This window comes from Salvelinus alpinus, chromosome 34 (assembly GCF_045679555.1).
Source record: "Salvelinus alpinus chromosome 34, SLU_Salpinus.1, whole genome shotgun sequence".
NCBI lineage: Eukaryota > Metazoa > Chordata > Actinopteri > Salmoniformes > Salmonidae > Salvelinus > Salvelinus alpinus.
This window is the reverse complement of record NC_092119.1, coordinates 6024211-6039995: the sequence shown is the minus strand read 5'-3', so window position 1 is coordinate 6039995 and position 15785 is coordinate 6024211. Positions and strand designations below refer to the sequence as shown.

General features: G+C 44.3%; 1 protein-coding gene across 1 annotated transcript in view; it reads right to left on the bottom strand.

Annotated features, from left to right (window-relative positions):
• Positions 1-15785, bottom strand: part of gfra4a (GDNF family receptor alpha 4a) — a 432301-nt gene that overhangs the window by 115087 nt on the left and 301429 nt on the right. The window contains exon 3 of the mRNA XM_071382381.1: positions 8343-8423. Coding sequence (XP_071238482.1) covers positions 8343-8423 — 81 coding nt within the window. The remainder of the gene's footprint in view (positions 1-8342; positions 8424-15785) is intronic.

Sequence of the window (15785 nt, the reverse complement as noted above, 5' to 3'; positions counted from 1 at the left end):
CATCTGGCTGGAGGTCTGTAGGGGGGGGTCAGCTACATCTGGCTGGAGGTCTGTAGGGGGGGTCAGCTACATCTGGCTGGACGTCTGTAGGGGGGGTCAGCTACATCTTGGCTGGAGGTCTGTAGGGGGGGGGGTCAGCTACATCTTGGCTGGAGGTCTGTAGGGGGGGGGTCAGCTACATCTGGCTGGAGGTCTGTAGGGGGGGGGTCAGCTACATCTGGCTGAAGGTCTGTAGGGGGGGGTCAGCTACATCTGGCTGGAGGTCTGTAGGGGGGGGGTCAGCTACATCTGGCTGGAGGTCTGTAGGGGGGGGGGGGGGGGTCAGCTACATCTTGGCCAGCGGTCTGTAGGGGGGGGGGGGTCAGCTACATCTGGCTGGAGGTCTGCAGGGGGGAAGATGAAGCTCTACAAGGACCAGCTGAAAACCTTGCTGAAGAAGAGCAACATCAAACCTACAGACCAGGAGGATGCTGCTGGAGTAGAGCAACATCAAACCCACAGACCAGGAGGATGCTGCTGGATTAGAGCAACATCAAACCCACAGACCAGGAGGATGCTGCTGGAGTAGAGCAACATCAAACCCACAGACCAGGAGGATGCTGCTGGAGTAGAGCAACATCAAACCCACAGACCAGGAGGATGCTGCTGGATTAGAGCAACATCAAACCCACAGACCAGGAGGATGCTGCTGGAGTAGAGCAACATCAAACCCACAGACCAGGAGGATGCTGCTGGAGTAGAGCAACATCAAACCCACAGACCAGGAGGATGCTGCTGGAGTAGAGCAACATCAAACCCACAGACCAGGAGGATGCTGCTGGAGTAGAGCAACATCAAACCCACAGACCAGGAGGATGCTGCTGGAGAAGAGCAACATCAAACCCACAGACCAGGAGGATGCTGCTGGAGTAGAGCAACATCAAACCCACAGACCAGGAGGATGCTGCTGGAGTAGAGCAACATCAAACCCACAGACCAGGAGGATGCTGCTGGAGTAGAGCAACATCAAACCCACAGACCAGGAGGATGCTGCTGGAGTAGAGCAACATCAAACCCACAGACCAGGAGGATGCTGCTGGAGTAGAGCAACATCAAACCCACAGACCAGGAGGATGCTGCTGGATTAGAGCAACATCAAACCCACAGACCAGGAGGATGCTGCTGGAGAAGAGCAACATCAAACCCACAGACCAGGAGGATGCTGCTGGAGTAGAGCAACATCAAACCCACAGACCAGGAGGATGCTGCTGGAGTAGAGCAACATCAAACCCACAGACCAGGAGGATGCTGCTGGAGTAGAGCAACATCAAACTCACAGACCAGGAGGATGCTGCTGGAGTAGAGCAACATCAAACCCACAGACCAGGAGGATGCTGCTGGAGTAGAGCAACATCAAACCCACAGACCAGGAGGATGCTGCTGGAGTAGAGCAACATCAAACCCACAGACCAGGAGGATGCTGCTGGAGTAGAGCAACATCAAACCCACAGACCAGGAGGATGCTGCTGGAGTAGAGCAACATCAAACCCACAGACCAGGAGGATGCTGCTGGAGTAGAGCAACATCAAACCCACAGACCAGGAGGATGCTGCTGGAGTAGAGCAACATCAAACCCACAGACCAGGAGGATGCTGCTGGAGTAGAGCAACATCAAACCCACAGACCAGGAGGATGCTGCTGGAGTAGAGCAACATCAAACCCACAGACCAGGAGGATGCTGCTGGAGTAGAGCAACATCAAACCCACAGACCAGGAGGATGCTGCTGGAGTAGAGCAACATCAAACCCACAGACCAGGAGGATGCTGCTGGAGTAGAGCAACATCAAACCCACAGACCAGGAGGGTGCTGCTGGAGTAGAGCAACATCAAACCCACAGACCAGGAGGATGCTGCTGGAGTAGAGCAACATCAAACCCACAGACCAGGAGGATGCTGCTGGAGTAGAGCAACATCAAACCCACAGACCAGGAGGATGCTGCTGGAGTAGAGCAACATCAAACCCACAGACCAGGAGGATGCTGCTGGAGTAGAGCAACATCAAACCCACAGACCAGGAGGATGCTGCTGGAGTAGAGCAACATCAAACCCACAGACCAGGAGGATGCTGCTGGAGTAGAGCAACATCAAACCCACAGACCAGGAGGATGCTGCTGGAGTAGAGCAACATCAAACCCACAGACCAGGAGGATGCTGCTGGAGTAGAGCAACATCAAACCCACAGACCAGGAGGGTGCTGCTGGAGTAGAGCAACATCAAACCCACAGACCAGGAGGATGCTGCTGGAGTAGAGCAACATCAAACCCACAGACCAGGAGGATGCTGCTGGAGTAGAGCAACATCAAACCCACAGACCAGGAGGATGCTGCTGGAGTAGAGCAACATCAAACCCACAGACCAGGAGGATGCTGCTGGAGTAGAGCAACATCAAACCCACAGACCAGGAGGATGCTGCTGGAGTAGAGCAACATCAAACCCACAGACCAGGAGGATGCTGCTGGAGTAGAGCAACATCAAACCCACAGACCAGGAGGATGCTGCTGGAGTAGAGCAACATCAAACCCACAGACCAGGAGGATGCTGCTGGAGTAGAGCAACATCAAACCCACAGACCAGGAGGATGCTGCTGGAGTAGAGCAACATCAAACCCACAGACCAGGAGGATGCTGCTGGAGTAGAGCAACATCAAACCCACAGACCAGGAGGATGCTGCTGGAGTAGAGCAACATCAAACCCACAGACCAGGAGGATGCTGCTGGAGTAGAGCAACATCAAACCCACAGACCAGGAGGATGCTGCTGGAGTAGAGCAAATCAAACCCACAGACCAGGAGGATGCTGCTGGAGTAGAGCAAATCAAACCCACAGACCAGGAGGATGCTGCTGGAGAAGAGCAAATCAAACCCACAGACCAGGAGGATGCTGCTGGAGAAGAGCAAATCAAACCCACAGACCAGGAGGATGCTGCTGCCAACCATTCCACCTGGCAGCAGCTCTGCCAGAGCGGAGGAGATGAGGAGAGGAGCACAAAGAGCCAGCAAAAACAGCTCAGGAGACATGCCACCATGTCTGTCCCCTCCTACACAGACATACCACCATGTCTGTCCCCTCCTACACAACCATGCCTGCCCCCTGTCGTAGCTGACTCAGAATTAGTTAGGTAACATAGATAAATATGCTGTTTTATTTACATGGTATGCTTATGTGAGATACTTGTCATTAGAATGTCTCCTTTTGGTGTTTTTAAAATACTATGTTTGATTTGTTTTAAAATCTCCTTTGGGTTTGGTGAGTGTTTCCTTTGTTTTAGTGCCACGGTATCTTAAAGGGGCACACACGCACATGGAATTGGAGTTTTTCTTTTCTTTAATTAAACACGTGAATTCTTTTGATGAAGGAATGTTCTGGGAACCTGGGATAGAACATGAAGGAAATGTTTGACTATTTTTGTAATTTGTCTAATATAGTAAAAAACACTTATTTTGAAGGGTTTTGTATGACCTATGCCCTCTCTCATGACTTTCCGTTGTGGCTTGATCATCCTCATTGGAAAGCCATTTGGATAATACATTTATGGTCATTTGTAATACTGATTTCAAGGTAATTTGTGTAATTGAAAAATATAGTTCTTAGCCATATTAACTAAGGGTAGGCTGGTTTTAAGTCTATTTTCCTATGACCATATGGGTTAAATCATTTTTCTTTGAAGTTTTTCAGAGTAGTGATTTTAATTTGATTAGGTTTTTTGAAATTGTGTTTTATCTTTTGTACCAGTAGTAGTTTTATACATTACTCTCATACTGAGAGATATGTGTTTAAAAATGGGGAGGATTCAGTTCTTTGAGGTTTTGGATTGAAGTTTATATACACCTTGAGTGATATGTGAAGGAGTGTATTGTGTTTCTTCTGTTCTATTCCCGAGGGGATATAGGTCTAACTTCCTGATCCTGTGGCTCTGTGATGGAGTTAACAGTGTGATGGGGAGTATAAGCCAATTTGAAAGAATAGTTTCAATAGAATGTGTTGTTATTCTCTTTGAAATATGTGAGTTTTTTTTACTTTGAGTGATAAGACCAATTTGAATCACTGAACATTGTCATTCTAAATTTTGGTTGGATAATTAGTTGGGTTTTTAATTATGATTTGGAATATGAATGATTTCCCTGACCTATTCTCTATTCCTGACTACATCTCTGATGACGAGGACTCCAATACTGAGCATGAGGACTTAGAGGGATGACTGTCCTATATGTTGTGATGAGGCCTGTGTTTAGACACTGGTTCTCCTGTAACTTAGGGAGCATTTCTATGTTCTGTTTTTTATTTGTATTTTTCTCAACAATGGATTATTCTGTGTGATTAAACATGTGCAAGTCTGTCTTGTAGAATAAAGGTTGTAAACTTAGTTTCAGAAGGGAGAAAGCTTACATATAAGCTAAGGTACTTGACATTGAAGGGATTTGATTCTTTATTTTCTTTTAAATATTGATTATGTATTTTTTTTAAATTCGTATACTCTGCAACTACTGTTAGTAAGGTGTAAAGTTACTGTTCTGATTCTCCAGAAGGGACAGAGTCCATTGAGAGGGGAATGTCGTAGCTGAATCAGAATTAGTTAGGTAACATAGATAAATAAGATGTTTTATTTAAATAATATGCTGATGTGAGATACTTGTCATTAGAATGTCTCCTTTTGGACTATACTGTTGGCAGTTGCACTTTTCCCTTCTCAGCTAGGGCTCAGTCACTTGGGGCCCAGAGAGGGGAGAGGTCAGGCTTGTCTTTTACATGTCCCTGGTGCTATGCAGAATATCAGAAGGGGAGGAGGACAGAATGGAACATTGTCTTCATATGTGAATGTATCTGTTAAACCATGTGAAGGGATGATTAAGGGGGAACCAATTACTTGACTCCACAATGTCTGTGCACAAGTCACTCCCCTCAGTGAGCTTGTCCAGGAGTGGGGAGAAGAGGGGGTGTATTTGAGATGGGTGTAGCTAGAGTTGACAATTGATATATGCCATTGGATGAGGTAATGTTGGTACTATGATGTTGGTACTATGTTGGTACTATGAACTACATGTCCTCATCGTGTCATATTATAGTTCATGTAGAGCTGTGCTTTATGCTCTAGACACACACTATGAACAGAAAAGCAGAATAAATAATTTTTGTTAACCTGAGAGGACCTTGAGAAACTACAGTTATTAAGGCGTTTTCTGAGAGAAGACAGTATTTCAGAGTGGGCCGGACACCATGTATATGGTGGTGTGTATATAGACAGTAAGGACAGGGTATGAATATGAAGGTAGATATAGATAGTAAGGACAGGGTATGAATATAAAGGTAGATATAGACAGTAAGGACAGGGTATGAATATAAAAGGTGTATATATAGACAGTAAGGACAGGGTATGAATATAAAGGTAGATATAGACAGTAAGGACAGGGTATGAATATAAAAGGTAGATATAGACAGTAAGGACAGGGTATGAATATAAAACGTAGATATAGACAGTAAGGACAGGGTATGAATATAAAAGGTAGATATAGACAGTAAGGACAGGGTATGAATATAAAAGGTAGATATAGATAGTAAGGACAGGGTATGAATATAAAAGGTAGATATAGACAGTAAGGACAGGGTATGAATATAAAACGTAGATATAGACAGTAAGGACAGGGTATGAATATAAAAGGTGTGTATATAGACAGTAAGGACAGGGTATGAATATAAAAGGTAGATATAGACAGTAAGGACAGGGTATGAATATAAAAGGTAGATATAGATAGTAAGGACAGGGTATGAATATAAAAGGTAGATATAGATAGTAAGGACAGGGTATGAATATAAAAGGTGTGTATATAGACAGTAAGGACAGGGTATGAGAATAAAGGGTAGATATAGATAGTAAGGACAGGGTATGAATATAAAAGGTAGATATATAGTAAGGACAGGGTATGAATATAAAAGTTGTGTATATAGACAGTAAGGACAGGGTATGATAATAAAGGGTAGATATAGATAGTAAGGACAGGGTATGAATATAAAAGGTAGATATATAGTAAGGACAGGGTATGAATATAAAAGGTAGAATGGCTGCTATCATTAAAAAACAGTTTAGTAGTCAATTTCCTTCTGCTGTTCCCCATAGTTCATTTCCTTCTGCTGTTCCCCCATAGTCAATTTCCTTCTGCTGTTCCCCATAGTTAATTTCCTTCTGCTGTTCCCCCATAGTCAATTTCCTTCTGCTGTTCCCCCATAGTCAATTTCCTTCTGCTGTTCACCCATAGTCAATTTCCTTCTACTGTTCCCCCATAGTCAATTTCCTTCTGCTGTTCCCCCATAGTCAATTCCCTTCTGCTGTTCCCCCATAGTCAATTTCCTTCTGCTGTTCCCCCATAGTCAATTTCCTTCTGCTGTTCCCCCATAGTCAATTCCCTTCTGCTGTTCCCCCATAGTCAATTTCCTTCTGCTGTTCCCCCATAGTCAATCTCCTTCTGCTGTTCCCCCATAGTCAATTTCCTTCTGCTGTTCCCCCATAGTTCATTTCCTTCTGCTGTTCCCCCATAGTCAATTCCCTTCTGCTGTTCCCCCATAGTCAATTTCCTTCTGCTGTTCCCCCATAGTCAATTTCCTTCTGCTGTTCCCCCATAGTCAATTCCCTTCTGCTGTTCCCCCATAGTCAATTTCCTTCTGCTGTTCCCCCATAGTCAATTTCCTTCTGCTGTTCCCCCATAGTCAATTTCCTTCTGCTGTTCCCCCATAGTCAATCTCCTTCTGCTGTTCCCCCATAGTCAATTTCCTTCTGCTGTTCCCCCATAGTCAATTTCCTTCTGCTGTTCCCCCATAGTTCATTCCCTTCTGCTGTTCCCCCATAGTTCATTTCCTTCTGCTGTTCCCCATAGTTCATTTCCTTCTGCTGTTCCCCCATAGTTCATTTCCTTCTGCTGTTCCCCATAGTTCATTTCCTTCTGCTGTTCCCCCATAGTCAATTTCCTTCTGCTGTTCCCCCATAGTCAATTCCCTTCTGCTGTTCCCCCATAGTCAATTTCCTTCTGCTGTTCCCCCATAGTCAATTTCCTTCTGCTGTTCCCCCATAGTCAATTTCCTTCTGCTGTTCCCCCATAGTCAATTTCCTTCTGCTGTTCCCCCATAGTTCATTCCCTTCTGCTGTTCCCCATAGTTCATTTCCTTCTGCTGTTCCCCATAGTTCATTTCCTTCTGCTGTTCCCCCATAGTCAATTTCCTTCTGCTGTTCCCCCATAGTCAATTCCCTTCTGCTGTTCCCCCATAGTCAATTTCCTTCTGCTGTTCCCCCATAGTCAATTTCCTTCTGCTGTTCCCCCATAGTCAATTTCCTTCTGCTGTTCCCCCATAGTTCATTCCCTTCTGCTGTTCCCCCATAGTTAATTTCCTTCTGCTGTTCCCCCATAGTCAATTTCCTTCTGCTGTTCCCCCATAGTTCATTCCCTTCTGCTGTTCCCCATAGTTCATTTCCTTCTGCTGTTCCCCCATAGTTCATTTCCTTCTGCTGTTCCCCATAGTTCATTTCCTTCTGCTGTTCCCCCATAGTTCATTTCCTTCTGCTGTTCTCCCATAGTTCATTCCCTTCTGCTGTTCCCCATGACTCCCCCTGCCAATCTCCAGCTGCCTCCCAAAACACATGTTCTGCCCCTCTACCTAACCCCCTCTACCTACCCCCCAGACACATGTTATGCCACTCTACCTACGCCCTCTACCTACCCCCTCTACCTACCCCCCAGACACATGTTCTGCCCCTCTACCTAACCCCTCTACCTAACCCCAGACACATGTTCTGCCCCTCTACCTAACCCCTCTACCTACCCCCTCTACCTACCCCCCAGACACATGTTCTGCCCCTCTACCTACCCCCTCTACCTACCCCCCAGACACATGTTCTGCCCCTCTACCTACCCCCTCTACCTACCCCCCAGACACATGTTCTGCCCCTCTACCTACCCCCTCTACCTACCCCCTCTACCTACCCCCCAGACACATGTTCTGCCCCTCTACCTACCCCCTCTACCTACCCCCCAGACACATGTTATGCCCCTCTACCTACCTCCCAGACACATGTTCTGCCCCTCTACCTAACCCCCTCTACCTACCCCCCAGACACATGTTCTGCCCCTCTACCTACCCCCTCTACCTACCCCCCAGACACATGTTATGCCCCTCTACCTACCTCCCAGACACATGTTCTGCCCCTCTACCTAACCCCCTCTACCTACCCCCCAGACACCTTCTGCCCTTCTACCTACCCCCTTCTACCTACTCCCAGGGCAGACACAGTCAGGTCATCTATACTGCTACCAGACTCACCTGCAGCGATGGAGGCCAGGCGTACGTAGTCGAAGCCCCTCTCTTCGGGTTCGTAAGGGTAACTCTCCACCAGGCTCAGTCCTGACAAGAGGAATGAATGTTTTCAAGAAGAATCACTCAACATGTTTAGTCATTAAAGTAAGTACACATTAATTCAACATCTGACCGAGTAGGGTTCCCAGATCCTATGTCTGACCTTTAACCCCTGACCCTTCCCCTGGTCCTTCCTGGCTCCAGTATACGGTACCAGCCAGAAGTTTGGACACACCTACTCATTCCAGGGTTTGTCTTTATTTTCACTATTTTCTACATTGTAGAATAATAGTGAAGACATCACAACTATGACATAACACATATGGAATCCTGTAGTAACTAAAAAAGTGTTAAACAAATAGACATTTATTGTATATTACTTTATATTCTTCAAAGTAGCCACCCTTTGCCTTGATGACAGCTTTGCCCACTATTGCCATTCTCTGAAACTAATTTCATGAGGTAGTCACCTGGAATGCATTTACATTAACAGGTGTGCCTTGTTAATTTGTGGAATTTCTTTCCTTCTTAATCTGTTTGAGCCAATCGGTTGTGTTGTGACAAGGTAGGGGTGGTATACAGAAGATAGCCCTATTTGGTAAAAGACCAAGTCTATATTATGGCAAGAACAGCTCAAATAAGCAAAGAGAAACGACGGTCTATCGTTACTTTAAGACATGAAGATCAGTCAATGTGGGGGAAAAAAATGCAAGAACTTTGAACGTTTCTTCATGTTCAGTCGCAAAAACCATCAAACGCTATGATGAAACTGTCTCTCATGAGGACCGCCACAGGAAAGGAAGACCCAGAGTTACCTCTGCTGCAGAGGATACGTTCATTAGAATGAAATGCACCTCAGACTGCAGCCCAAAAAATAATTCCCATAGTTCAAGTAACAGACACATCTCAACATCAACTGTTCAGAGGAGACTGCATCAGGACTTCATCAAATAGCTGCAGCCAAGACAACGCAAGAGTGGCTTCGGGACAAGTCACTCTCAGGTGTGCCAAGCTTGTAGCGTCATACTCAAGAAGACTCGAGGCTGTAATCGCTGCCAAAGGTGCTTCAACAAAGTACTGAGTAAAGGGTCTGAATACTTATGTAAATGTGACATTTCAGTTTGGTATTTTTAATACATTTGTAAAAAATTCCCCAAATCAGTTTTTGCTTTGTCATTATGGGGTATTGTGATGTCATTATGGGGTATTGTGATGTCATTATGGGATATTGTGATGTCATTATGGGATATTGTGATGTCATTATGGGGTATTTCGATGTCATTATGGGGTATTGTGTGTAGATTGATGAGGAAAAAATAAAATGTCATCACTTTTAGAATTAGGCTGTAACGTAACAACATGTGGAAAAGGGGTCTGAATACTTTCCGAATGCACTGGACTTAACAAGGATTTCTTCCAACGGGTCCGACGTTCTCCCATGTTGTCTGAAAGTATATCAGGAGCTCCTCCATTTTGTTTTCTGGCCCTGAAAGATCCGGGTATCCATCATTCCTTGGACCCCGTCAATGAGCGCCATGTGACCGCGGCGTTCAAAAGCATCATATTCGGTACAGAACGACTTATTTGCAGTCTGTCGATCCTGTCTGTTGTGTAGTCTTCACACGGCAGAATATTTTTTTCAAAGAACAGAGAGGATCAATCCATTGCTTGTTTTGCTGAATGCGTGTAGATTATTAGCATACGAACGATTTCAATTTGACAATCAAATCCATCCCATCCAATATAACGATCCGGCAGTTCAAAGAAGATCCTTTTAAAGGTAATCAATTGGCTAGTTATTGTTCATTAGCAGCATACATTTGCATTAATTATCTTCGCTCTCTTAAAATAGTCTTTACTCTTCTTGTGCAATGTATAGCCCACTGTACCGTTTGTCTATATGCCTGTCTTGGTGACAATCTTAAGTTAATAACATAGTATTCTTGTAATGAGAGTTGGGAAGCAAGTGCAGTGTTTAAATAAACAAACAAAACAATAAACACAAAACACAAATAACGCACCAACATGAAAACAGGGTTGAAAACAGGAAGGGAAAAAACCAAGGAGAGGGACAGATATACAGCGCCTTGCAAAAGTATTCACCCCCTTGGCATTTTTCCTATTTTGTTGCATTACAACTTGTAATTTAAATAGATTTTTATTTGTATTTAATGTAATGGACATACACAAAATAGTCCAAATTGGTGAAGTGAAATTCAAAATAATAAACAATGGAAAAGTGGTGCAACCAATTACCTTCAGAAGTCACATAATTAGTTAAATATAGTCAAGAAGTTAGTTAGAAGTTTACATACAACTTAGCCAAACACATTTAAACTCAGTTTTTCCACAATTCCTGCCATTTAACTTCACTCGGGTAGGGGGCAGCATTCGGAATTTTGGATGAAAAGTGTGCCCAAATGAAACTGCCTGCTACTCAGGCCCAGAAGCTAGGATATGCATATAATTGGTAGATTTGGATAGAAAACACTCTAAAGTTGCCTTACGGAATTAAGATAAAAAAAAAAAATTATGCCCCCATAAAAGAGAAGTTAAATTGTTTAACTTGGGTGAAACGTTTTCAGCCTTCCACAAGCTTCCCACAATAAGTTGGGTGAAAATTGGCCCATTCCTGACAGTAACTGAGTCAGGTTTGTAGGCCTCCTCACAAAGGAGATGTCAAAGTAGATGTCCTAACCGACTTGACAAAACTATAGTTTGTGGAGTGGTTGAAAAACAAGTTTTAATGACTCCAAGTGTATGTAAACTTCCGACTTCAACTGTATATACACCCGTTCTGAAAGGCCCCAGAGTCTTCAACACCACAAAGCAAGTGGCACCATGAAGACCAAGGAGCTCTCCAAACAGGTCAGGGACCAAGTTGTGGAGAAGTACAGATCAGGGTTGAGTTATAAAGAAGTATCAGAAACTTTGAACATCCCACAGACCATCATTAAATCCATTATTAAAACATGGAAAGAATATGGCACCGCAACAAACCTGCCAAGAGAGGGCCACCCACCAAAACTCACGGAAAGGAGGGCATTAATCAGAGAGGCAACAAAGAGACCAAAGATAACCCTGAAAGAGCTGCAAAGCTACACAGCAGAGATTGGAGTATCTGTCCATAGGACCACTTTAAGCTGTACACTCCACAGAGCTGGGATTTACAGAAGAGTGGCCAGAAAAAAGCCATTGCTTAAAGAAAAAAATAAGCAATCACGTTTGGTGTTCGCCAAGATATATGTGGGAGACTCCCCAAACATATGGAAGAAGGGACTGAGAAACTGGTCAGAATTGAAGGAATGATGGATGGTGCTAAATACAGGGAAATTATTGAGGGAAACCTGTTTCAGTTTTCCAGAGATTTCAGACTGGGATGGAGGTTCATCTTCCAGCAGGACAATGACTCTAAGCATACTGTTAAAGCAACACTAGAGTGGTTTAAGGGGAAACATGTAAATGTCTTGGAATGGCCTAGTCAAATCCCAGACCTCAATCCAATTGAGAATCTGTAGTGTGACTTAAAGATTGCTGTACACCAGCGGAACCCATCCAACTTGAAGAAGCTGGAGCAGTTTTGCCTTGAAGAATGGGCAACAATCCCGGTGGCTAAATGTGGCAAGCTTATAGAGACACACCCCAAGAGACTTGCAGCTGTAATTGCTGCAAAAGGTGGCTCTACAAAGTATTGACTCTGGGGGGGTGAATAGCTATGTATGATCAAGTTTTCTGTTTTTTTGGTCTTATTTCTTGTTTGTTTCACAGGAAAAAATATCTTGCATCTTCAAAGTGGTAGGCATGTTGGGTAAATCAAATGATAAAAATAAAATAAAAATCAATCTTAATTCCAGGCCGTAAGGCAACAAAATAGGAAAAATGCTAAGAGGGTGAATGATTTCGCCACAGCAAGATAATCAAGGAGGTGATGGAGTCCAGGGGAGTGTCATGAGGCGCATCGTTACAGTGGTGACAGGTGTGTGGGATAATCAACAGCCTGATGACCTAGAGGCCGGAAAGGGACACCTCTTCAGTTCATCTGTCTTGGTGAGAATCTCTAGTTCATAAAATAGTCTTTTGAGTTTTACTCCCTAAAACGAGATCTGTCCTTTGGCCGTCATGGCAATTAAACATTTTAATAACATTTTACTTGTCAAAAATGGTGTGACAAAAAAACACTTTTAGTTCTTTGAATTTATGGCAGTGCTGTTTGTTCAATAACAATTTATCTGTGAAATTAGACATTGAACTTGAGCCCTATTTCAACAAGCTGATTCAGAGAATCATTTTCAGAATGACAGTAAAGTGAACAGGTGTTGTGTTGCAGAGTTTTAAACAATGTGTCTCATACCTTATCAAAAAGGATAGTCCCAACAATAACATATAGGCCTATAGCATTTTAAAACAGGTTCAAAATCTAAAAAGCTTTATTTTCTTGTAATTCAATGGCTACACCTGAGTGTCCAGCCAGGGTAGGGCAGCACTTTACAACATTCAAATGTTATAGTCGGGTGAATCTGTCATGCATATACAGTGGGGAGAACAAGTATTTGACACACTGCCGATTTTGCAGGTTTTCCTACTTACAAAGCATGTAGAGGTCTGTAATTTTTATCATAGGTACACTTCAACTGTGAGAGATGAAATCTAAAACAAAAATCCAGAAAATCACATTGTATGATTTTTAAGTAATTCATTTGCATTTTATTGCATGACATAAGTATTTGATACATCAGAAAAGCAGAACTTAATATTTGGTACAGACACCTTTGTTTGCAATTACAGAGATATACGTTTCCTGTAGTTCTTGACCAGGTTTGCACACACTGCAGCAGGGATTTTGGCCCACTCCTCCATACAGACCTTCTCCAGATCCTTCCGGTTTCGGGGCTGTCGCTGGGCAATATGGACTTTCAGCTCCCTCCAAAGATTTTCTATTGGGTTCAGGTCTGGAGACTGGCTTGGGGACCTTGAGATGCTTCTTACGGAGCCACTCCTTAGTTGCCCTGGCTGTGTGTTTCGGGTCGTTGTCATGCTGGAAGACCCAGCCACGACCCATCTTCAATGCTCTTACTGAGGGAAGGAGGTTGTTGGCCAAGATCTCGCGATACATGGCCCCATCCATCCTCCCCTCAATATGGTGCAGTCGTCCTTTGCAGAAAAGCATCCCCAAAGAATGATGTTTCCACCTCCATGCTTCACGGTTGGGATGGTGTTCTTGGGGTTGTACTAATCCTTCTTCTTCCTCCAAACACGGCGAGTGGAGTTTAGACCAAAAAGCTATATTTTTGTCTCATCAGACCACATGACCTTCTCCCATTCCTCCTCTGGATCATCCAGATGGTCATTGGCAAACTTCAGACGGGCCTGGTCATGCGCTGGCTTGAGCAGGGGGACCTTGCGTGCGCTGCAGGATTTTAATCCATGACGGCATAGTGTGTTACTAATGGTTTTCTTTGAGAATGTGGTCCCAGCTCTCTTCAGGTCATTGACCAGGTCCTGCCGTGTAGTTCTGGGCTGATCCCTCACCTTCCTCATGATCATTGATGCCCCACGAGGTGAGATCTTGCATGGAGTCCCAGACAGAGGGTGATTGACCATCATCTTGAACTTCTTCCATTTTCTAATAATTGCACCAACAGTTGTTGCCTTCTCACCAAGCTGCTTGCCTATTGTCCCGTAGCCCATCCCAGCCTTGTGCAGGTCTACAATTTTATCCCTGATGTCCTTACACAGCTCTCAGGTCTTGGCCATTGTGGAGAGGTTGGAGTCTGTTTGATTGAGTGTGTGGACAGGTGTCTTTTATACAGGTAACGAGTTCAAACATGTGCAGTTAATACAGGTAATGAGTGGAGAACAGGAGGGCTTCTTAAAGGAAAACTAACAGGTCTGTGAGAGCCGGAATTCTTACTGGTTGGTAGGTGATCAAATACTTATGGCATGCAATAAAATGCAAATTAATTACTTAAATATCATACAATGTGATTTTCTGGATTTTTGTTTTAGATTCCGTCTCTCACAGTTGAAGTGTACCTATGATAAAAATTACAGACCTCTACATGCTTTGTAAGTAGGACAACCTGCAAAATCGGCAGTGTGTCAAATACTTGTTCTCCCCACTGTATATGTATATATATATTTATATATATATATACAGTGGGGAGAACAAGTATTTGATACACTGCCGATTTTGCAGGTTTTCCTACTTACAAAGCATGTAGAGGTCTGTAATTATTATCATAGGTACACTTCAACTATGAGAGACGGAATCTAAAACAAAAATCCAGAAAATCACATTGTATGATTTTTAAGTAATTCATTTGCATTTTATTGCATGACATAAGTATTTGATACATCAGAAAAGCAGAACTTAATATTTGGTACAGAAACCTTTGTTTGCAATTACAGAGATCATACGTTTCCTGTAGTTCTTGACCAGGTTTGCACACACTGCAGCAGGGATTTTGGCCCACTCCTCCATACAGACCTTCTCCAGATCCTTCAGGTTTCGGGGCTGTCGCTGGGCAATACGGACTTTCAGCTCCCTCCAAAGATATTCTTTTGGGTTCAGGTCTGGAGACTGGCTAGGCCACTCCAGGACCTTGAGATGCTTCTTACGGAGCCACTCCTTAGTTGCCCTGGCAGTGTTTTTGGGTCGTTGTCATGCTGGAAGACCCAGCCACGACCCATCTTCAATGCTCTTACTGAGGGAAGGAGGTTGTTGGCCAAGATCTCGCGATACATGGCCCCATCCATCCTCCCCTCAATACGGTGCAGTCGTCCTGTCCCCTTTGCAGAAAAGCATCCCCAAATAATTATGTTTCCACCTCCATGCTTCATGGTTGGGATGGTGTTCTTGGGGTTGTACTCATCCTTCTTCTTCCTCCAAACACGGCGAGTGGAGTTTAGACCAAAAAGCTCTATTTTTGTCTCATCAGACCACATGACCTTCTCCCATTCCTCCTCTGGATCATCCAGATGGTCATTGGCAAACTTCAGACGGGCCTGGACATGCGCTGGCTTGAGCAGGGGGACCTTGCGTGCGCTGCAGGATTTTAATCCATGACGGCGTAGTGTGTTACTAATGGTTTTCTTTGAAACGGTGGTCCCAGCTCTCTTCAGGTCATTGACCAGGTCCTGCCGTGTAGTTCTGGGCTGATCCCTCAACTTCCTCATGATCATTGATGCCCCACGAGGTGAGATCTTGCATGGAGCCCCAGACCGAGGGTGATTGACCGTCATCTTGAACTTCTTCCATTTTCTAATAATTGCGCCAACAGTTGTTGCCTTCTCACCAAGCTGCTTGCCTATTGTCCTGTAGCCCATCCCAGCCTTGTGCAGGTCTACAATTTTATCCCTGATGTCCTTACACAGCTCTCTTGTCTTGGCCATTGTGGAGAGGTTGGAGTC